We start from the raw sequence: 24,843 nt of genomic DNA, 5'->3' as shown, positions 1-24,843 counted from the left end.
AAATTACACATCATACTGAAGGTCTCTCCCTTTAATGCTAAGTTTATGTTGAAATATTAATTATATATAATATAAATATATTAATAAAATACATGGCTTTCATCTTAAAAAGGAGTTTGAGTCTGTTAATACTATATTGTTAATAGAAGTGAGGTATATACTTTCTCTGGGCCTAGGAAGATACTGTTCTCCATTTAATTTAAACACGAGGAATATCAAACTTAGAAGCGGAAGAATCCATACTTAAACTTTCAAGATTTGTAAACCAAACTGATTCTTATAACCAAAAAATAAACCAAAGTAAAAAGGTGAGAAAGTCATTAAATTGCAAATTGCAATGAATAAGGTTAAAAGAATCACATATTTGACCTACACGCCCTTGACAAACATACTATTATTTTTATATTGTCATATTTATCAAACACACTACCAACATATATAGAAATAGAACCATTCAATAACTTGAGTATTAGACGGCTAGTTTGAGTGCTCCATTTTCTCTATCACTGTAAACTATTCTCTACCTTTTAAAGTTATAAAAAGACATACAATACTCTGCAAGTAACTTTTTAATTTGAAAAATGATTGTATAATTATCCAAGTCATATATCGCACATTCTTTAGTGTTTATGAAAAGTGAAGTCAAGTTGTTTTTGTTTAAACAGCACCTTTAATAAGATAATCTCAGGTGACGCCAACAATTTCCTATTTTAATCTGTTAAAGCTTTAAGTCCACATGATATAAGAATTGTGTGTAGGTAACAGAACTTCTGCTTTGAACATTTCTGACATCAACATCCCCTACATCAAACACTCTTAGCTTAGTATCCATAGATACCTACAGAGCCAATGGGTGAGTTTGGGAAATAATAAATCTCCTTAAATTTTAGTGTATGCAAAATTGTGTGTATGTACATCTGACTTTTTCTGGGAAGAGGGTCCACACCTTAATATTCTGAAAAGGGAACTATCATCTCACATAAATCAAGAAAACCAAGTCACATTTGTTAGCAAATACTACTTTTAATCAATCTAAAAAATGGTTATGGACATGCATGTACTATTTCAATTAGCTATCATACAGTCTAATCATAGGTGAAGAGTGAATAAAGACCTTCCATTATCAATATAGATATACACATCTATGCTTTATATAACAAGACGCTGTTAGGAACACTGAGTGTGTGTACGGTTTTAAAATTCAAAAGCCTGTAATCTAAATAGAATTCATTTTTATTATTAAATAATTTACTAAAAGGACCATCATAAATGTAATCTTTAAAAAGACAAAAATATATGTAGGAGAACTAAAACAGATTTTATTCAACTTTTTAAAATGAGGAAAACAAATGATATAAGTCATAAGAAATGCTCTCATACTACGATTTCAAACTACTTTCAATGTTTTACAAAAATGGTCACACAGCAAATACGAAAAGCTTCAACATAGTCATAACTTTTGCTGCAATAAATGCAATATTAACAAACATACAAATTTCTTCTGTACCAATCTTAAAAGTAGAATTACTCAATTACTAATTTTTACAGTGTTATCCATACATATTTTTATTCATATGCTTTTAATGAGATCATTGCCAATACATACATTATTTTCCTTAACTTTATTTTTACATTAAGCCAGGATCTGTCATGCAGTCATCAAAAACCTTCCAGTAAATTACACAGGTTTGTAGTCCAATTTAGACTCTAGCTTCTTAGAATCAGCCACTTTTCTGACTGCTTTCATGAAGTCTTCCTGTACTACAAAATCATGATCAGCACGAATTGCAAACATACCTGTGGAGAACAGAACAACATGACTGCTATATATAACATGTAAATAATTTATTGTAAGAAAACTAAGAGGGAGTGGGCGAAATCGGTGAAGGTAGTCAAAAGGCACAAACTTCTAAGGATAAAATAAATCCTGAGGATGCAATATACAGCATGGTGACTATACTTAATAATACTGTAGTCTATATTTGAAATTGCTGAGAGTAGATCTTAAAAGTTCTCATCAAAGAAAAAAATACCTTGTTTACTATATGTGGTGACAGATATTAACTAGATTTATTGTAGTGATCATTTACAATATATATATCAAATAATTATGTTGTATATCTGAAATATTTGACAATTGTTATCTCAATAAAAAACAATAAAAAAATTTTTTTTCAGGAAAATTAAGTAATTTAATTCTGTGGAGTAAATGTGAAGGAGCCTAGATTTATTTTGGAAGTAAACACTACCCCATTATGGGGCTTGAACTCATGACCCCAAGATCGAGTCACACACTCCACTGACTGAGCCAGCCAGTTGCCCGTAGATTTACTACTTCTGAGACAATAGTTCTAATTTATTAAAAACAACCATCATTGTTCAATTAATTTGCTTAGCGATATTGAGTATTATTTTCCAAACCAAAAGCAAGACAACAATGAGAAAACTATCTGGATATTTAAAATCTAACTCACACAGTCCCTGTATCTAATGACATTCCGAAAAAGCAAAATAAAGCCCTACTATCAATAAAACATACACATCTTAAGCTGTGGTTTCTTAACTCTACAGACAACAATTGCCTGGAAGGAGGGAACACGTGTATAATGTGGGAAAACACAAAACACCTTCAGTAATTTTGATAGCCTTTCCTTCTTAATAATCAAAAGCTTAAAGAATAGGAATTAAACAAAGTCAACATTGGGCTTTATCAAAAATCAGTGACAATAACCACATAATTAAAATTTACCTTTTTTATGTACAAATTGATATTTTATATGAATTTCACACTCAAGTATCACAATTCAACTTTTTCAAGTTAATGATAAGTTACTTGTCAAATACTACTTGACATGGATATGGGTCCAAGATTTTGAGACAATCCCAATTTCATGATAAGCTAAAGCTGGTAAGTTATCACTATGTACTAATATTTTCATTGAAGATCTGCTTATATTTTCATTTATGTAAAATGAGTGCAATAGAAGATTTCAAGGGTTATTTTCTATCTTCCAAGATTTCTACCTAGTCTTGGAAATAGCCATTCTATGTTGTACTCAGAAATCAGGTGAATGGAAATTTCTAGTTTTTAATATTGAAGTTTTTTAAAACCTGTTTCGGAGGTGCCTGGGTGGCTCAGTTGGCTAAGCGTCCGACTCTTGATTTTGGCTCAGGTTATGATCTCACGGTTCATGGGATTGACCCCTGAATTGGGCTTGGGCTCTGTGCTGACAGTGCAAAGGCTGTTTGGGATTCTCTCTCTCCCTCCCTTCCCCTCTCTCTGCCCTCCCCAGCTCTCTCTGTGTCTCTCAAAATAAATAAATAAACTTTAAAATGAAATAAAATAAAAATAAAATAAGATATAAATAAAAATAAACAAAACAAAATAAAATAAAATAATAAAATAAAACCTGTTTTGAAGACTACTTATTTTTCCAAACTTTGTGCATATGACTGTTTCCAAACCATTATTTAGTGAATGGCTGAGCCTGAGTTACATTCCAATCCAAAAAGGCTAATCTCAGGATGTGAATGGAAAAGACAACTATAACTGAATCAAGTTTATTCTACATTGCAGAAAGATGTTAACAAAAAAGGCTTAAAGTCTGATAATAAGAAAACCAAAGAATTTTAGTGTCTCCAAATATGAACACCCCAGGCCATTTAAAAAGCTAAGATTGTAATCTATACCAAAGTTATAGCTCTTTACTGGAAATAGCTAAAATCATTTTTTTGTTTTGTTTTGTTTTAAGTAAGCTCTATGCCCAACATGAGGCTTGAACTTACCACCCTGAAGTCAATAATCACATGTTCTACCAACTCAGTCAGCCAGGCACCCCAGCCTAAAATGTTTTTACAATATGTGAAGTATACAAATTTCTAGTTGTAAGATAAGTAAGTACTAAGGATGTAATGTACAACATAAGGACTATAGCTAACATTGCTATATGATATATAAGAAAGTTAAGAGAGTAAATCCTAAGAGTTCTTATCACAGGAGAAAATATTTTTCCTTTTTTCTAACTGAATCTATATGAGAAGATAAATGTTAGCTGAACTTATTGTGGAAATCATTGCATAATATATGTAAACCAAACTATCATGCTGTCCAACCTAAACTTATGCAGTGATATATGTCAATTATTTGTTGATAAAACTGAAAAAAAAAAGCAAAAAACAAATATAATTTGATGGTGCGAACCTTTAGGATTATGACATTGCTTTTGTTTAGATTCCAATTTCATCAAAGCAATATTCTAATAATTTGGTCCAGTGTAGATTTTGGAAAGACACTGTCATAAATTATTCTAAGTAGTTCAAGCTACATCCAAGTTTACCACTTAATGTGTTTTGTTTATTAGGAGGTCTTTGTGAGCATGATTTACTCTGATCTGTACTGAGTTTCTAAACCTGCAGATTTCTGATCCAGGTACTGAGTCACCATATACCCATGAAGATACTGCTATGGAGAAGCCATATCTGAGCAGCCTCTTTAAACTGTTAAATTTATAAGAAATGCTAAAGGTGATATGAAAACAAGAGGAAATGACATATTGTAATACTTAAAAAAAAAAAAAAAAAAAAAAAACTGTTCACCCGCAACCTAGGAAAGTCAGTAACTATAAAAACTAGGGTAAAAATTAATTTTTTTTAATTTTAAGATTCTGTGTGGAGGACAAAAACTAAATGGCTCTATGTATGGTTTTAATGCCACCTGATACCAGAAATAAAATTTTTAAAAACAGGATCACACAATCCATAGAGAAATCTGTATTAAAAAACTATTACATTTTATACAGTTGCATGATCACAAAATTCATAAATCAATCTTACAAAGCTTATTGCTAAGACTAGTATCAGAAAACAAGTTATCCACTTTGCAGCAGATACTTCTGGTGCTAGCACAGTCTAATTTCAGCCACAGTTGTGGCAGACACTTCTGTACAGTCTCAGACTTACTTCAGGGGGCCAGTATGCTATCACATGCAAGTCTTACCACATTCTGGTCTAAGGCATCTAGAAGTATAAAGGAGTTAACATCCCCAAGGGTAAATTATCATCTAGTGGGGGATGACAGCTGGTAAATAAATGCTCCAGTCTCCCATAGATCAGCCATTCTGTATGTTTGTCTGAGATGTCATCAAATCAAATCCCACCTGTCTACAGCAGCTACGTCAATGATGCACCCTTACAATAGCTTTACCTCTTTCCATTGCACTTTCCTGTTCTCTCCTGCTTCCTGGAATCAGTTCCCCCTCCCTCACCCCCCGCAAAAAAAACAAGTACCTAAATCCTCGCAAAGCCCAGGCTCTTCTTTTGGACAAATCCAAACACATTTTTAGCAAATTAAATAAATCAACATCAATAATAAAAACTGTACTTTAAACACATACCTGCTTCAGTACAAACATTTCTCAGGTCTGCTCCATTAAAGCCATCTGAAAGCTTCACAATTGCTTCATAATCTGTTTAGGAAAAAATACTGGAAATTAGTTTTAAAAAAATTTAGGCTTTTTCTTGATTTATGCCTATATAGAAAATTTAACTGCAGACCTTGCTTTGAATTTGACCAGCTAGGCATCATCTCTGTTGACATTCCTCCAAAATATTTAGCAAGTCCTCCACAATATTAACTACCAAAAATTATACTTCTATTAAGTAAACCAGCACCAAGCAGAAATAAACATGCTTTTGACATTTTAAAACCAAGAAATAGCATCAAGATCTGAAAGCATCTTAACCTGTTTCTATGCAATGAAACAATTATGCACATGTGAACTTAAGATATCTGTCAAGCCAGGAATCTTAGAAAAACTGCAACCAGGGCACCTGGGTGGCTCAGTCAGTTAAGTGTCTGACTCTGACCCAGATCATGATCTCATGGTTCGTGAGTCAGAGCCCCACACTGGGCTCTGTGCTGACAGCTCAGAACTTGGAGCTTGCTTTGGATTCTGTGTCTCCCTCTCTCTCTGCCCCTCCCCTGCTTGCTCTCTATCTCTCTCTCTTTCTCAAAAAAATAAATAATAAAAATTAACATAAAATTAAAAAAAAAACTATAACCAAATCTTTAATTTGAATAAACCTAAGATATTCAAAATCAACTGTAACCACAATGGAATTTAGTCACATTAATATAAAATATACCAAAAACAAATATCAGAAATAATTTTCACATTTTTATCGTATTTAAAAACCATTTTTTAATGTTTTTTTTGAGAGAGAGAGAGAGAGACAGAGCACAAGTAGGGGAGGGGCAGAGAGAGAAGGAGACACAGAATCTGAAGCAGGCTCCAGGCTCTGAGCTGTCAGCACAGAGCCTGACGTGGGGCTTGAACCCATAAACCACGAGATCATGACCTGAGCTGAAATCAGATGCCTAACCAAGTGAGCCACCCAGGCGCCCCTCATATATTTTTATATAACCATTTTAAATGGCTAGCTTTTCTGGTGTCTGTGCAAGCTCCAAGTGGTGAGGTATCAGATCTATGGTAATAGTAATGGTTAAGTGATCTTCTTAACCACATGACAGACTTGAAATGAAGAGCTGTTGGTTTGGAACAGCAGTTGTGGACTTGATATAGAATAAGGACAGAAATAAGAGACAGCATGAGCTACTACAATGTAATTCTGATGAGACACCCTTTGCCAGGCAATCTAGAGTAGGTCAGTCTCTTTTTGAGATTAGATAGATACTCATTAATTAATTTTCCCTCAGGTTCAAGTTCATATAACCTTCCTGAGAGCAGGGATTCCCAAGGTTAGCATAGTATCTGGTACCTAGCAAGAGCTCAGTATTGAAGAAACCTATACATTGGCATCCCTAGTTAAGCTCAGTCTTTCTAGCTCAAAACTGTATTTACTTAAGCAATGAGAAAGTTGGTGAGAGGCAATAATCAACTATTTGTAACTATTTCTGGACCATTAACTTCTAAGGGTCTATAAAGCTCCCTGGTTTATATAGATTATACTAGAATCCCCTAGTCCAGGGGTCAGCAAATTTTCTGTAATGGGCCAGAAAGTAAATATTTTAGGCTTTGCAGGCCATATGGTCTCTGTCAAAACTATGCATTTCTGCTAACGCAGTGGAAAACCAGTCATAGACAATATATAAACAATTGGGAGTGGTTGTGTTACAATAAAACTTTATTTACAAAAAGAGGCATCAGATAGAATTTGGCCCATATCATTGGTTTGCTGACCTCCATCCTAGAGTCCACTCTCTCACTATCGTAGCTAACTACTTTTTAACTTTTTCTCTGTCCTCAAATGTCTAGCAATACTTCCCCATCTTCGCTCTGAACTTGCTTCCTATTTCACTGAGAAAATAAATGCATTCAGAAGAAAAATTTTGTAAGTTTCTGCCATATTTCAGATACTGCCATCATCAGTATCTATTTATTCTGCCTTCCCTCCTATCCTCACAAATGACAAGTCTATGCTCACAGACAGGGCCAACCTCTCTTCAAGGAAAGTGCATTATCAATTTCTCTCTCTCCTAGATTATTTGCATTAAGCACTAAAAAAGTGTTGTAAATTCTTCCATCTTAAATAAACTCTCCCAAATTTTCATTCACCTCCATTTCCACTACAGCTACATTTCTTCTCTCTTTGCTGCAGAATTCCTTGAAACAAATGTCTAAAAACGATGCCTCTCTGTACAATCTCCTTGAAACTCATTTGAGGTAGGCTCTCTCTCTCTCACCACTCCAAACAAATTGCTTTGATAAGGTCACCAATTACCTCCACATAGTAAATCCAAAGATCCATTCTCAGAACTCTTTTTATCTGACTCACTGTCAGCATTTAACAGGGAATTACTCCCTCCTTGTATCAATTTCTTCATTTATCTTCCAAGACATCACCAGCTCCTGGTTTAACTTCCCTCTATGACTGTACCTTCTCAGTCTCCTTTGATGGTCTTCATCTCAGTTTCTTAAAATTGGAATTAGCTCAGTTTTTTTTTTTTTTTAAATGTTTCTTTATTTTTGAGAGAGAGAGAGCATGAGCAGGGGAGGGGCAGAGAGAAGGGGATAGAGGATCTGAAGCAGGCTCTGTGCAGACAGCAGCCAGCCTGATGTGGTGCTTGAACTCACAAACCGTGAGATCATGACCTGAGCAAAAGCCAAACACTCAACCAACTGAGCCACCCAGGCACCCCTCAGCTCAGTTTTTGAACATCTTCTCTATCTACATTTACTTCCTTAGAAATCTCATCTCAAGACTTCAAAAAAAATTTTATGCTGTTATTATCCACAATTATATCTCCAGAATACACCATCCCAATAAACTATTCATGCATATAGAATTACCAAGCAACGTCTTTATTTCGATCTCTAATTGGTATCTCAGATTTAATATATTCAGAATCAAATTCTTTATTCTCCCTTTAAAACCTAATCTTTCCAGTCTCCCCCATTTTAAATGATGACAACTCCATCTTTCCAGTTGCATGAGTCAAAAACCTAAGTCTTCCTGGTTCTTCTCGTTACCTTACACCCCATAACTGATTCATTAGCAAGCCCTGTCACTTCTATTTTCAAAATATGTCCAGAATCTCATTATTGTAAGACTTTGCTACCACCTGAGACCACACCACCATCTTGTGCCTGGATTATCCAAATATCCTCCTAACTTATCCTCTTGTTTCTGTCTTTGCCCTTCTGTGTGCAACCAGAATGATCTTATTTAACATAAGTCAATTATAAAATATTTACAGATGATATGATATAATGCCTGAGACTTGCTTTTTAAAAATCCAGAAGGAAGGTAAGAAGAGGTGGAAGAGATCACAGATGAAACAAGATTTGCCAAGAGTTATTAATTATTAAAGCTGGGTAGGTGATGAGTACCTAGGGTTACAAGTTCATTATACTCTTATCTCCACTTCTATGTATTTCTAATTTTTACATTACAAAGTTAAAATAACAAACGTAAGATCATAGCATTCCTCTGCTCACAATCTTCCAATGACAAAAATAAAATAAAAGCCAAAGTTCTTACACAATGGCCTCAATAAGGCTCTATGCAATTTGATTCCCATTATTTCTATGATTTCACTTGCTACTACTATCCCGATTACACTGCCACAGACACCCTGGCCTCTTTGCTACTCCTGGAATGTTCCAGTCATATACCTGCCTCAAGTTCTTCCTCTTGCTGTTCCCTCTGCTTGATTTTCCCTTAAATATCTATACCTAGTTCCTTCACCTTTTTAGGTCATTGGTTGAAAATCACTTTCTTGGTTAGGCTTTCCTCTGCTTCCTCCTCTCCACCTCCATTTAAAAAGGTATATAGGGGCCCCTGGGTGGCTCAGTCGGTTAAGCATCTGATTTCAGCTCAGGTCATGATCTCATAGTTTGTGGGTTCAACACCCGCATGGGGCTCTGTGCTGATAGCTCAGAGCCTGGAGCCTGCTTCAAATTCTGTGTCTCCCCCTCTCTCTGCCCTCCCCTGCTCACATTCTGTGTCTCTCTCTCAATAATAAATTTTTTAAAAAGTTAAAAATAAATACATAAATGTATATAATCATGGGCGCATGGGTAGCTCAGTTGGTTAAGTGTCCGACTTTGGCTCAGGTCATGATCTCATAGTTCATGGGTTCAAGCCCCATATCGAGCTGTCTGCTGTCAGCGCAGAGCCCGCTTCGGACCCTGTACCCGCCCCCTACCCTCACACTGCCCCTTCCCCACTTGCACTCTCTCAAAAATAAATATACATTATGGGGTACCTGGGTGGCTCAGTCAGTTGAGTGCTCGACTTCAGTTCAGGTCACCATTTCACAGCTTGTGACTTTGAGCCCTATATCAGGCTCTGTGCTGACAGCTCAGAGCCTGAAGCCTGCTTCAGATTCTTTCTCCCTCTCTCACTGCCCCTCCCCTGCTCACGCTGCTCTCGGTCTCTCTCTCTCTCAAATAAATAAACATTAAAAATAAATAAACATACATTTTAAAAAATGTAAATATTCATTCTGGCTCCTCACATTACCTATTTCCCTTTTCTTGCTTTATATTTATCCATAGCACATATCACCGTCTAATATACCAAATATTTTACTGACTTTGTCTTTCCTGACAAGAATGTCTACATGGTAGGAATTTGTCATGTTTTGTTCACTGTTACATCCCCAGCACTTAGAATAATTCCTAGCATAAAGTTGATGCTCAACAAATATTAGCTGTTTTTAAGACATTTGCTGAATTTAAGACCAGATTTGGTAGATTATCAGCAATATCCAATAGCAGTTTGCTTCACTTACCAAATGTAAATATACATAAAATAGGTTATTTCCTTACCTATTTCACCATGCTTTGTAATGGGACCTGCATGGATTTTCAATATATCTAATCTTGCTTGTTCATTTGGTAAATCAATATCTGAAAATAAAAAATTAAAATAAATTCTTTTGCAGTCAGGTTTTTTAAAGTAGGGAATGAGAAAGAGATATGGAAAGAGAAATGGGCATAGACAAAGAGAACAGACAGCAGGTAAAGAATTTTAACTCACGTATTTTTCTATCTAATCTTCCTGGACGAAGCAAAGCAGGATCCAGTGTATCCGGTCTGTTTGTAGCCATGATCATTTTAACTCTATGTAGAGTATCAAATCCATCCATTTGATTCAGTAACTAATACATTTATAAACAAAAATCATTGACAGACTTTTATAAAACATCCCAACCATTAAAAACTAAACCATACACAACTTTTACGTGTCTAATACCATAAAATATATTGTCTACAGATAGTATGCAATCTTCAGAATGACCATTTGATGGAGTATCTTTTCTTTCTCTTATAAAAGCATGTTTTCTAGCCTCATAGTTCCAAGACAGACTATTTAATTATGTACCTTGTTATAGCTATCAAAAAGGTTTAATAAATCTGAAGGCTTCCATCTAGTCAAGAGTTAAAAAACTAAACTATGTGGATCTAATTTCCAATATTCAAATTGTTTTCATAGTTCCTTTTAAAAATAAACACTATTAATAAAATCTAATGTATGTCTTAAGTTAGCCAAACATAAATTTACATTCAGATAAGCAGATACAATGACATTTCTATAAGTCTGATAATAAATCTATTAAATAACTTTTAAATAATTCTACTATATATAGAAATACTGAGACACTAAACATACTTCAATTCCTAAAAGGTTTTTTGAATAAATATTGAAACACCTAACTGCATTCAACAAACTCTTTAAAATACAGCTAGCATGGGGGCACGTGGGTGGCTCAGTCGGTTAAACATCCGGCTTTGGCTCAGGTCATGATCTCATAGCTCACGAGTTCGAGCCCCATGTTGGGCTCTGTGGTGAAAACTAAGAGCCTGGAGCCTGCTTCGGATTCTGTCTCCCTCTCTCTATCCCTCCTCCACTCACATTCTGTCCCTCTCTCTCTCTCTCTCAAAAATAAACATACATTTAAAAAAAATTTTTTTTAAATAATAAAATACAGCTAGCATGAGGCGTCTGGGTGGCTCAATTGGTTAAGCATCCGACTTCGGCTCAGGTCATGATCTTGTGGTTTGTGGGTTTGAGCCCCACATTGGGCTCTGTGCTGATAGCTCAGAGGCTGGAGCTTGCTTTGAATTCTGTGTCTCCCTCTCTCTGCCCTTCTGCTCATGTTCTGTCTCAAAAATAAATAAACATTAAGAAAAATTTTTTTAAATATAGCTAGCTTAACAATATGTCTATTTCTTTTCCAAAATATCTGTTAGCTAACAACACATCAGTTACCTGAATAAGACTAGCATCTGTGTTGTCTTAAAATACCTCAATTTAAGGTTTCTAAGAGAATCTATTACTAACTTGAAAATACTGTATATATTCTAAGCAGATCATTATAATTTACAAAAAGCAATTTTCAAATACTCCTACTGAGGTAGAATTTGGCACTGTATTACCTATGCTACCTAGCTTGTCTTTGTAGACGTTGAAAAATGTGTTTGGGATCTTGCCATCGCTTTCACAGAATTTGGAGTGGGGAAAGGCTATATGTACGTTCTAATATTCCATCATCCATCTTCTTCAGTTATCAAAACTATTTTAGTTTCTTCTTATTCTCAGCAATAAAGCAAGAGAAGAAAGTATTAGTGATTTTTAGAGCAGCCGCATTCATAACTCATTTATTGCCACCAGTTTTAATATGTCCATTTCTCATAACACATCTTAACAAAACTAGCACAAGATCGTGTTCACAGAATGTGAATTATCAGAAGAACAATATACAATTTAAGTATCTGAATGGTTGGGGCACCTGGGTGGCTTAGCCGGTTAAGCGCCCGACTTCATGATCTCAGTTCATGAGTTCAAGCCCCACATTGGGCTCTGTGCTGACAGCTTAGAGCCTGGAGCCTGCTTCAAATTCTGTGTCTCCCTCTCTCTCTGCCCCTCTCCGGCTCGCACTCTGTCCTCTCTCTCAAAAGTAAATAAACATTTAAAAAAAATTTAAACATCTAAATGGTTGGTCTGTTCAAAATACATGGAATTATATACCTGTACATCAAATGGAATTTTGTAGATACCCCTATTATTTTCTGGTGGATATTTTCTTACTAGAGATTGTGGTAGAGAAATGTGTTTATTCCAGATCAAATTTTCAAATTTCATACTTAAGTGTGTTCTTCATTTAAACAATTGTACATATTTTGCCCTTCCAATACCCATGTTTTCATATATACATACAGGCTTCTTTTTAAACCTTTACCAAGTATTACCTCCATTAAAGTTCTCTGAATCTCTCTATCAGCTGAAGTACCCTCAGAAAACCGACGACCACCTAAAATAATGATATGGAAAATCATGGATTACTCTCTTCCTCTACAATCATCATTTAACAAAAGAATGATAATGTCTGGAGTTAAAAACATGAAGATTAAGAATTAAATAGTAAAAATCATACTGACAAAGTTAGAATTGATTTTGGTATGACATGTCTCATTTTGTCAATGTCAAAATTAAACTTCTTTAAGAATTCTTTTTAGGAGTGCCTGGGTGGCTCAGTCGGTTAAGCATCCGACTTCGGCTCAGGTCATCATCTCATAGTTCGTGAGTTCGAGCCCTGCATGGGGCTCTGTGCTGACAGCTTAGAGCCTGGAGCCTGCTTCAAATTCTATGTCTCCCTCTCTCTGCTCCTCCCCTGCTCATGCTCTCTCTCTCTCTCTCTCCTTCAAAAATAAATAAAAACATTAAAAAAAAAAATTAAAAAAAAAAAAGAATTTAAAGTAAGAGTCAATTCATTTTGCTACTTCATACAAATTACAATTAGAGGTAAAGCTGGTGGGGGCAGGAAGAGGAATTCCTTTCATTTTTTAAAAATTTTCCAACACTTTCAAGAAAAGTTTAAAATAAATTTTAAAAAGTGTTATTCTTACCAATAGCATCTATTTCATCCATAAAAATGATGCATGGTTGATGATCCCTGGCATAATTAAACATTTCTCTGATCAAACGAGCACTTTCACCAATGTACTTGTCTACAATAGAACTAGATACAACCTGATTAAGGAAAAAACATTAAGGTAAACATAAAACAATTCAAATAAAATTTAATCTCAACAGCTACAAAAAGAATCTTTCCTTTACCTTTAAGAAATTGCAGTCCAGCTGGCTAGCAACAGCTCTTGCCAAAAGTGTTTTTCCTGTACCTAAAATGACAAAAGAAGTCCTAAATAGATGGAAAGCAAAACAAATTCTCAAAAGCCTTTTAAGAATGTTATCCTTCAGATAGTAAATTTTGCAAAATGAATGCTAAATCCTAAAGAGAATTTCCATTTAAAATTCTAAAGCACTTCTACTCTCAATATTAAAATTTTAAATTTTATTCAAAACATCTCTTGTAATTCTAAGCATACTGAATACCTATATTCAAAAACATCTCAACCCCTATTTACAGGCACTACAATAGAAGCCTTTTATGTTACCTGATAATCCATTGGTCTATCCTGCATAATGAATGGATCTTTTACCTATGCATATTGTAACATCAAATATTGCTTATTTGGAAACTATTGGTTCAGTGAGTTATGAAAATCTTCCACATGTTGGCATTTTTTAATATACAAGTATTTAAAACTCACATTTGTGAATATCACCCATCTCATCTCCTAAGTATTAGCATTAGAAAGTTGTCAGATATAAGTTTTCAAAAACTAATTTTGGTTGAAAGCTCAACTTTTTCTCACTGGTTACAGACAGTGTTAGTTGTTTTAACATAACAGGCTAACTTAATTCATTTTTGAAAAAATGTTTGCCAGATAAGCAATGACCAGTCTGAATAACCAATAACCAGCCTGACAATGACAGAAATGTCTGTAAATCATGTTTGAAAGACAAAATGATATTCCATGAGGGGTGCCTGGGTGGCTCAGTCAGTTAAGCGGCCAACTTCGGCTCGAGTCATGATCTCGGTACGTGAGTTCAAATTCTGCATCAAGCTCTTTGTTGTCTGTGTAAAGTCTGCTTCATATCCTCTGTCCCCCTCTATTTCTGCCCTTCCCCCGCTCTCCCTCTCTCCCTCTCTCACACAAAAATAAACATTAAAAAAAAAATTATATTCCAGGGGCTCCTGGGTGGCTCAGTCAGTTAAGCGTCTGACTTTGGCTCAGGTCATGATCTCATGGTTCATGAGTTTGAGCCCCACATCGGGCTCTGTGCTGACAGCTCAGAGCCTAGAGACTGCTTCAGATTCTGTGTCTCCCTCCCTCTCTCCCCCACTTCTGCTTGTTCTGTCTCTCAAAAAAAAATGAACAGTAAAAAAAAAATATTTTAATTATATTCCATGAAAAGCAGCTAATTCAGCTGGCAACTCACATAACTGCACAAGTGCTTTTCCTAGACATAACTACTCTATCCATTACGCAACAAAAGTGCTTTGCACAGATTTTCCACTTCATCACATAGGATACAAAACATTATTCAAAGATCAGGATTTAATAAAAATAATTTTTACTGCTTCGATAAGGACATGTTAAAGTAAAACTCCTATTTTTGTTTTGTTTCATACTACAAGTGTGAGCAGTCAATAACACAATGACTAATAGTACCACTTCATGCCACTGACTTAACTGATTCATGCTATGGCATGAGCAATTTTACCCACATCGTTTTTGCATCACCAGCGCAGAAGTAAACACTGTGAAAATGGCAACTAATGTCTTAGTATTATCAAAGTAAGGTCTGACCTTGCAGACTCCTTGAAAGTGTCTCGGGAACAGCCAGAGGTCTGTGAACCACACAGGACCAATGCACTAGAATCATACAGCATGTTAAGATGCATATCCTATGAGGCACAAGAAGACTAAGCACACCTGAGAGAACAGCAGACACACATCTCCTATACCTTCCCCACTATGAATAGAATGGAGGTTGTAATAGCTCACTTTAAATTTTCACCTTACTTAAAAAAGTAAGTATTCATTCATTCATTTATTACTAGGTCAGACATAATTCAACACTAACCTGGTGGTCCATATAACAAACAGCCTTTTGGAGGTATTATTCCCACACGCTGGAATAATTCTGGGTTTGTAAGAGGTAATTCTATCACCTAGAAAAGAAGTTGCATGTTTCTTAAAAAGTCAGTAAAGATTTTGATGAACTTTAAAATACTTCAAGTAAAATATCAGCACAATTAGGTGTACATATTGTAATTCATAATAGATCTAGAATTCTATGCTATGTAAAGCTATTTTTTTAAGTTTATTTATTTATTTTGAGAGAGAGGGAACATGTACATGTGTGGGAGGGGCAGAGAGAGAGAGGTAGAGAGAATTCCAAGCAGGCTCACACTGTCAGTGCAGAGCCTGATTTGAGACTTGATCTCACAAACTGAGATCATGATCTGAGCCAAAATCAAAAGTGAGATGCTTAATTAACTGAACCACCCAGGAACCCCTATAAAGATATTTGTATTAGAGATTCTTCTTCAGGTAGATTTAAGAAAAAATTTTTATGTAAAAATCAATTTAAAAGCCTGTAGTAGTTATGTTAACAAACTACACACTTAACGAAAGAGATGGTTACACAGACATAATTTGTCAAAACACATTTGAATTATATACTTAAAAAGTATGTGCATTTTAGGGGCACATGGGTGGCTCGGTCAGTAAGCGTCCAACTCTTGATTTTGGGTCAGGTCATGTTCTCACAGTTCGTGAGTTCGATCCAGCTGTCTGCGCACAGCCTGCTTAGGCTTCTCTCTCTGCCCCTCCCCAACTCATGTGCGTGCGTATACATGCTCTGTCTCAAAATAAATAAATAAACTTTTCAAAACATCTGCAGGGGCACATGGGTGGCTCAGTCAGTTAAACGTCCAACTTTGGTTTCAGCTCAGGTCGTGATTTCACTGTTCGTGAGTTAGAGCCCTGCATCAAGCTCTGCAGCTGACAGTGCAGGGCCTGCCTGGGATTCTCTCCCTCCTTCCCTGTCCCTCTCTTGCTCACACATGCACGCTGCTGCTCTCTCTCAAAATAAATAAACTTCACAAAAAAATACTGTGCATTTTACTGAATGTAAATCACGCCTCAATGAAAAATCATACTACAAAAAAAATGAGGTAAGCAAAAAAGATCTATATTATTTTGCATTTGGGAATGCAACACAAAATAATTATGAAATGAAGAAATTTAGTAAGTTAGAACGGCAATTAGGGGAAAAGGCATAAAAAATTTTCACATGTTGTCATTTTGTCATAGCAGCCTTAAAGGAACCATATATTAAGGCCGCCTAGCTGGCTCAGTTGGGACAGCACGTGACTCTTGATCTCAGGGTCATGAGTTCAATCTCCATGACAGGTATAGAGATTAGAAAAGTAAATAAATTAATTTTTTAAAAAAAGAACCATATAGTCTGCTCTCAATATCCTACTAAGACTGATTTAAGGAAAGAAAGCTGGAGAATAATTGAGGGTTTGATGCCCAGCTTAAACTCTTTATAGTACCAGTAACTTGAGACATAAGCTTCTACTGAATAGTTGTGTTCATGAGGTGTGACTAAGCAAAAAGTGTAAGAATCCATATTCTTAGTGTCTGCAGATGGAAAAGTACCACATGTGCATGTTTTGTGGATTATGTATGTGTATGTTTTTGTATGAGAGAGACAGAGAGACATTCTTTCTACTCCTATGGCTGATGTAGCAAATCACTGTCAAAGACAAGATTTCATAGTTCCATGAAGCACTTGCTCTTCCTGTTGCCCTTTCATTAACCACAAAGTGAGAAGAATAGACTTTTATTTAGAATTAGGCTAGTGCTTCCTCAAGTATGGTCAAAAATAATTTGGATTCAGGGAGCCTGGGTGGCTCAGTTGGTTGTGTCCGACTTTGGCTCAGGTCATGATCCCATGGTTCATGGGTTCAACTCCTGCATCCGGCTCTGTGGTAACAGCGCAGAGCCTGGAGCCTGCTTCAGATTCTCTCTCTCCCTCTCTCTGCCCCTCCCTTGCTCATGATCTGTCTCTCCCTCTGTCTCAAAAATAAATACACATTTTTTTAAAAATAAGGAAGAAGAAGGAGGAGAAGGAGGAGGAAGAGGAGGAGAATAATTTGCTTTCATAGTCACCTGGAATGCTTAAATGCTAATTCTTGAGTTCCACCCCCAATCTACTGCATCAATATCATGCAGAGGGCCTAGGAATCTGTATCTTTAATAAGAGTTCCAGAAAACTTAATATGCTGATATCTGAAAACTACTGGCTTAAGGCTTAAATCAGATGATGTAAGCTATACCAACTATCCTCATTCATTCCTACATATTGCCATCATAAATTAGGATGAAACCAATGGGACAATGTAATTTGCTTTTAAAGAGAATTGTTAAGGGGTGCTTGGGTGGCTCAGTCAGTTAAGCATCTGACTTCAGCTCGGGTCATGATCTCACAGTTCGTGGGTTCAAGCCCCCATCAGGCTCTGTGCTAACAGCTCAGAGCCTGGAGCCTGCTTCAGATTCTGTGTCTCCCTCTCTCTGCCCCTCTCCTATTCTCTGTCTCTCTCTCTCAAAAATAAATAAACATTAAAAAAAAATTTTAAAGAGAATTGTTAAGAAGTTATCTGTGGGGCACCTCGGTGACTCAGTCAGTTAAGTGTCCGAATCTTGATGCCTCAGGTCATGATCTCGAGGTCCATGAGATCGAGCTCTGTGTCAGGCTCTGTGCTGACAGAGCAGAGCCTGCTTGGGATTCTTCTCTTTCTCTGTCCCTCCCCTCTCAAAACAAACAAACAAACAAACAAACAAACAAAAAAGCCATCTGTGCCATGAAGCAAGGCAATCCTGATTTGATCCGAAGAGCTTAAAAGGGTTATGTCACCCTAAGGCCAATATTTTTCTTAAATGGCAGCAAACAGCTTTATCAAAATAACATGTTTAAGGTACAGGAAGCCTGGCTGGCTCAGTTTGTGGAGCATGAGACTCTTTGTCTCGGGGTTTTGAATTCAAGCCCCACATTGGGTATGGAGATTACTTTAAAAAAATTGTTTTGACATCTTAAAAAAATGTATTTAAGGTACAGGTAACTGACTTTAAGGATGGGAAGCTAATTATTAGTAGGGTTACGGGAAAAACTGTATTACACACGTTATCTATATATGCTCTGATCCCAGCAACCTAGGATAATCAAAACCACAGATAGCATGGGCATTGGATTTATATCAATTATTAGGTTTTTTTTTTTTTTTTTTTTTTGGTCACAAAAAGAGCAGAGTTTTTCCAACACCAAATTATCTCCAAATCAACAAAACCTATAATTTTTTTTAATACCTATAATTTTCAGAGCTAGAAATTCAGTGCTATTTTTCTCTCAGCAAGAATATTAAATGTATAATATTCAGTAACCACTATTTGGACAAAGTAATCTTTCATTTTCTTTCTCCCTTTGGGTATCATAAAACCAGTACTATTTGTTAATAAGTTCAGAGACCAAAGCGTCCACTACCCACCTCTCTCAATTCCCGAATCTGTTCTGATAGTCCTCCAATCTCAGAATATGAAACATTCCCAGGGTCCTCATGAGACATGTTGTAGACCAGTGGATCCACCTCTCTTGGCAAATATCTAAAATGATAAGGTGTGTATTTTTCTTTCACAAGATGTATTTTCTCTCAGCCTACAGAGTATAAATTACTTGCTTATGTAAGCATCTATAGATGATCTTATAAAAATGTGTTTACATTAATTAGAAATTAGTAAAAGGGAAAAAGTGGCAAAATATTCAGTGATCTCAAGAAGCATATACTATGCATAAAAACTTCTCTCTGTGAAAGGAAAAGGTAGAATAAGAAACCTACCTCATGATAGTTAGTGTAGTCATATCCAAAGCAACTCTTGTTCCTGGCTTCAGCTTACTTTTGTCAAGCTAATTTTATAAAACAAAAAGTGTTACATAAACACTTAAAAGGGGAAATACTACTTTAAAAAGAAAAAGCACAATATTTAGAAGCCACATAATCACTTTCAGTCTTCAGAGAGAACACTAATATTAGATTATAAACACCATGCCAACAGAAGGGCTTGTAAAAGTAATAATTCAAAGTTACTTCCTTTAAAAAAATAATGCCCTTTATGCAACCTCAGCGTGAAATGTGAAATCACTAATATACAAAGTTTGTGGTGGAAAATGCCTTGCTTTTAAAGAAAAAAATGGATATTTTTATTTTACTTCCAAAGGCTATTTTCATAGTTTATTTTGATTCAGGCACTATAATATAGTGACTTTGGCAATTTGTACCAAAGCACTTATACAGAAATCTATAGGTACATTTGTACCAAAGCACTTATATAGAAATCTGTAGGTGAATATTTTGGGGTAAGGAAAGGGAAGCACTTTAAAGGTGTGCCCTTTATTTTTTTCTTTTAAAATCTATTTTATTTTTTATTAAATAAATTTGTCATATAACACTATATAAGTTTAAGGTATACGGTGTTACTCTGATATATTTATATATGGTAATATGCCCTTTAGATTTATCTTAAAAACTACAGCTTTGGGGAAGAACATGTTACTTGACTATAGGAGAAATATACTCATTTTGTACCCCTTTAGAGGTTTTTATTAAAATGCTAAAAACAAAAACAAAAAACCCCAGAACCATCATTCATGCTTTTGCCACATGCCAGATACCATGCTACATAAATTATATATTAGGCTGAATCATACTAAACAACTTACTGGCATACTTAGGCAGGGTAACTTATTTGGCTAGAATTAGATAGAGACTATCCAACAGATTCACCTCACACTCAGGGTGTTACCTTTCCAAAATTAAGTTACTTTTTGATAGTTCAAAAAACAACTTGCCAATACAATTTCAGAATACAAATTACTACTTTTCACAGGATTTTGCAAAGAACTCTAAGTTCAGGATTTAGTGCCAAGTAAAATGAAGTGGAGATAGGCAAAAATACTAGTTTTAATATAATGGATTGAACTTTAAAAAGTTGCTAGTGGGGCGCCTGGCTGGCTCAGTGGGTGGAGCATGCAACTCTTGCTCTCAGGGTTGAAAGTTGGAGCCCCACCTTGGGGGTGGAGATTACTTAAAAATAAAATCTTAAAAAAAAAAAAAAAAGTTGCTAATAAGTGAGGTACTTAAAAAAAAGAGCCGAACAAAAATCAATGTAAATCTATTTCAACATTTATATCTACAGAGAATACAGACTCAGGCTTTTCTAAGATTTTCCAGTTTTCAAATACTCTTGCCCTCATACAACCATGAAATATCTTAGAAATACCAACTCTTGGAATCCAGAAGGCCCTGTAAGGGACATAAAATCTTTTGTCAGACTAGACATTTAATATTTTGATTTAGAAAATGTCTTCCCATTTATATGCTAGGCACAATGCAAGAATAAGATTTAGTCCCTGTGTTATATTCTACTCTACAGTCATGTTGTATCAATATTTTCAAACATGAACCTGATATGACAAATACTCACAAAAAGTTCTTTCAATGAATTTATAAGAATGTTTTAAGGATCCTTCCTGAAGAATAGGATAGCACATAAATTGGCCTCAGAGGCTACTAAATTATTTAAAGCCATTTGTTGGCATTTTTGAATGCCAACATGTATTCTGAAAATGAAATTGGCAGTTATTTCAATTTGCCTATTCTAATCTAAATGAAGGCATACCAAATCACCAAATCAACTCAGGCTACAGCAAAGTCTTTGAGTAACATTTCCGAATGTTTAAATATAAGACATAAGTAATAAGTAATTAATAAGGTCTAAGTCTCTTCAAAAAAGACATTAAAATAAAATGGACCTGAGATATTTTCCAGTTCCAAAATTCTTAGATTTCTAAATATGTAGAGTTGACTGACACAATGTGATAAGTGTAGAAAGTAGAGAATACCAGGAGTCAATGCCCATAGTTTGAGATCAAGTTTTGTTAGTTATATCTGGACAAATCATCACCTTTAGGAGTTACGGGCGTAATGCCTGACCTGCTTACCTCAAGAATTAAATAACATATATACAAAAGCACTTTTATCAATTATAAAGCACTATACAAATGTAAAATGTTACCTGTCGACGACAACCCACAACATATCGTGGTCCATTTGTGGCTTTAACAATGACTAGAGGAAGAGAATGAAAGGACAAATTGAAAAATAGAAAGTAAAAAATAAATACATCCACATTGATGGCAGGTTGAGTTTTATTCCTGTCCTCCAAGAAGGTAATAGTTGAAAGAAAATTTAAGTCTAGGCAAGAATATCATCTCCCTTCATTACTGTCATTAAAATAATAAGCATTTCAAAAGTTCATGGTGGGAGAAAGGAGAGTCCACTCTTTTTTCTTTACTATTTAACAGTCCAATCCACTTACATTTTTCTTCAGTTAGTTGCTTAAGTACTTCACCTACAATCTGAGAAAGAAAAAAAAGCATTACTTTTTGCCAATAACAAAAAAACAAATTACCATCACTCCCTACACCCCAAACTCCATTACCTACCTGCCCAACACTTTGTAGGGCCTTCAGATCATTTTCAGACTTTTCATACTGCTTGGTAAGTTCTTTTAATTGTTCCCTTACTGAAATAATATAATTTGAACATTTTTAATTAAACAATAATCTTAGTGAGTTTAAGTCACTAAGTATTACTTTATTTATTTAAGTTTGTTTCAGTCTATTTCACCTTACATATAATTTATATCCACTAACTGAAACCACAAAAGAAATAATTCCATTTGCAGAGGACATTTTTAAAAATGAAATCTTACAGTTTTTTTTTTTTTTAATTTTTATTCATTTTTGAGAGACAGAGAGTGTGAGCGGGGGGAGGGGCAAGGCAGAGGGAGAAACAGAATCCAAAGCAGGCTCCAGGCTCTGAGCTGTCAGCACAGAGGCCAACGCGGGGCTCGAACTCACGAGCTAGGAGATCATGACCTGAGACAAAGTTGGAGGCTTAACCTACTGAGCCAACCAGGCTCCCCAAAATGTTACAGTTTAAAAGCACCATATTTTTATTTTCTTGATTGGCAATACTTATTCAAGCACATTCGTAACATTGTTACATTGTTAACAGATATTGACACTGACACTTTTGGATTTGCGACTACAAATCCAAATGATAAAAGAGACCCTTCCTCATCTCTTCAGCCACCTACACGGATTAATACTCTATGGCTTTCCACCCTAAATAAGGTCAACAGGTGCAGTGACCCACAGAATTATATGGTTATGGTCTTTCTTCATTTAATCAAACCATCTGGCTTTTCAGTGAAAGTGCACTACGAAAATACGCAAGCGCCCTTTTAGTTCAGGAGGCAAGGGAAACTTGTGTGCCTGATGGAGTACAACTCAAAATACGAGGAAAGACGAGGAGGGTTATTATGTCCCACCGATGGGCTCCGCTCCGGCTTTCCACCCCAATAACAAGCCATCACCTCGAGTCTCACTTCTTGCTTGAGCTTCCATGACTCAAGCCTCCGTTCTGGGTCCCAGGACTCATCTACACCCCCCTTCTTGCACCCCAACCTGGCAAACATCCCTGGCCCACTTCTTTCCCATTCCTTCTCTAGTCTTCTTCCACTTCCATCTCAGAAATAGGGATGTTCTCTCTGTCACCTGGACCAGAGTGGGCCATTTCTACTGCTCAAGAGGCTGTACTTCCCAACCTCAGGGCCGGATGACAAAGCGCCTTGTCCCTGGACCGAGGCCTTCCTACCCCCGGAGCTCGGTTGCCGGGCTCGGCCAAGGGCCTCTGCTTTGTGAGAGACACATGCAGGTCCAGGCATAGGATTGTATGTTAAGAAAGATGCACTCACACTCCTTGAGACGGCCGTCGATCTCCTTGTGCTCCAGCAGCTTCTTGCGGTAGTCCTGAAGCGCCTTATCTCTAGGGTCCGCCATGATGAGAAGCCGTCGCTCATAGGGGATGCCGGGAATGGCCATGGCCGCCCGGGCGGGGAAAGGGGCGGGGCGAGGGCGGAAAGCCTCCGGGAGGGGGGCGTATTCGTGGGCGACCACGCCCCTTCCGTTTGGCCCCGCCTCTCTACTCCACATCTCCCACTTCTGCGTCTCGGTTCACCTAGGGCGCCGGCGTGCGCTGAAGGAGGCCTCCAGCGACACCGTCCCCTGCAGGTCGAGCTGGGTAAAGCAGGAAGGTGTTGTCTGTTCGTCCCCTGAGAGGCCTCGATATTGTGAGACCACTGCTCTCCTGGAACCACCAAAGACTTTGTGATACACTGAGATGGCAGTGAAGTAGGCAATGTGCGATCTCTGTATCAGGATAGACTACCAGGATAACACAGATAGCCTATTGGTGGTAACACGGTTCCTGCAGGAACAGAAGGAGTAGGCTATTTTATTCATTCATTCAGTGAATGAGGTACTAAGGATAAGATCTGAAAAAATAATTTCAGAGTGTAATAAATACTATGATGGAAATAAAACATGGCGATGTTATACAGTAAGGTGAGGAGAACTAATTTAGAAGAACATCTGAGATAAGGAGCCAGCCATGCAACAAACTGGAGAAGAAACTTTCAGAGAGAGGAAACAGCAAGTGCAAAGATCTTCAGGTAAAAAAAGAGCTTGGCTCATTTCTAGGAACAGAAAGGAGGCCAGTGAGACCGGAAGAGGGTGGGCTATAGAGAAACGGAGCACAAAATGAAGACGCTGAAGTAGGCTGAGTCAGGAGCTTTTAAAGTCTGACAGAACTCAGATTTCTGTGCTTTCGGGCAAATTACTTAATCTTTAAAAATCTCTGTAAAATGAGCGTAATAACTGTACCTGTCTCGTAGGGATATCATGAGTATTAAATAAGATATGTGTCTATTAACACAATGTCTGACACACAGTAAGCACTCAATAGTGTTTTAAATAGTGATTTTAAATTATTTACTTTAAGGGTAGTAATGACCTCAATTTTTGCAGAACAGGTCCCCATTGCTGCACCTCTTCTTAGCATTGTTCCTGGAGAGAATTTATTGTTATATTCAATAGACTCAGTCAGAGTCCCTAAATATATGCCATTTGATCTCATCTAATACAGTGGTCCTGGATATTTGAGTTTAAATAGGTATGTTCTACATATACCTATAAAGTGCAAATTTATGCAAATTAAATTACCAAAGTCACATAAAAGATGTCTTCAAATTTCTTAGGAAAAAATCTTATGGGTATTGTATGAATATTATATTCTGTTTTTCTAAATATAATTGTAAATTGCAGTAGATAATAAACAAGGAAGACGGATTGAGCACGGGTAGTCCCTTCTCCTGCTCAGCTGCAACTGTTCTGGTCAAACTAGCCTGTGGATACCAAAAGATATCACCTCTGACAAGAAATAAAGAAGAGAGGATAAGACAGAGAAAAAAAAGACAGCTCAGTTTGGTTCAATCCAAT

General features: G+C 36.3%; 1 protein-coding gene across 1 annotated transcript; it reads right to left on the bottom strand.

The window, feature by feature from the left end:
* Window positions 1-1,297: 1,297 nt before the first annotated feature.
* Window positions 1,298-23,399, bottom strand: PSMC6 (proteasome 26S subunit, ATPase 6). Its single transcript, XM_042943250.1, has 14 exons — window positions 23,262-23,399; window positions 21,946-22,025; window positions 21,819-21,858; window positions 21,516-21,568; window positions 19,280-19,347; window positions 18,932-19,046; window positions 15,460-15,547; window positions 13,585-13,646; window positions 13,374-13,497; window positions 12,717-12,778; window positions 10,504-10,624; window positions 10,293-10,373; window positions 5,394-5,465; window positions 1,298-1,797 (listed from the first exon to the last, which is right to left on the bottom strand). The coding sequence occupies exons 1-14, from the start codon at window positions 23,386-23,388 to the stop codon at window positions 1,679-1,681; spliced, it is 1,212 nt and encodes a 403-aa protein (XP_042799184.1). The 5' UTR covers window positions 23,389-23,399; the 3' UTR covers window positions 1,298-1,678.
* Window positions 23,400-24,843: the final 1,444 nt, after the last annotated feature.

Source organism: Panthera leo, chromosome B3 (genome assembly GCF_018350215.1).
Source record: "Panthera leo isolate Ple1 chromosome B3, P.leo_Ple1_pat1.1, whole genome shotgun sequence".
Taxonomy (NCBI): Eukaryota; Metazoa; Chordata; class Mammalia; order Carnivora; family Felidae; genus Panthera; species Panthera leo.
The sequence above is the reverse complement of the archived record's forward strand: the minus strand, read 5'-3'. Positions and strand labels throughout refer to the sequence as shown.

Excerpts from the sequence above, each read along its gene's own strand:
- PSMC6 (XM_042943250.1), bottom strand. The coding sequence starts at position 23,388 with ATGGCCATTCCCGGCATCCCCTATGAGCGACGGCTTCTCATCATGGCG. Across the intron at positions 21,569-21,818 it reads GCAACTAACTGAAGAAAAAT|TCATTGTTAAAGCCACAAAT; the intron begins GTAAGTGGATTG and ends CTCTTCCTCTAG. Across the intron at positions 15,548-18,931 it reads AGATTCGGGAATTGAGAGAG|GTGATAGAATTACCTCTTAC; the intron begins GTGGGTAGTGGA and ends CTTCTTTTCTAG.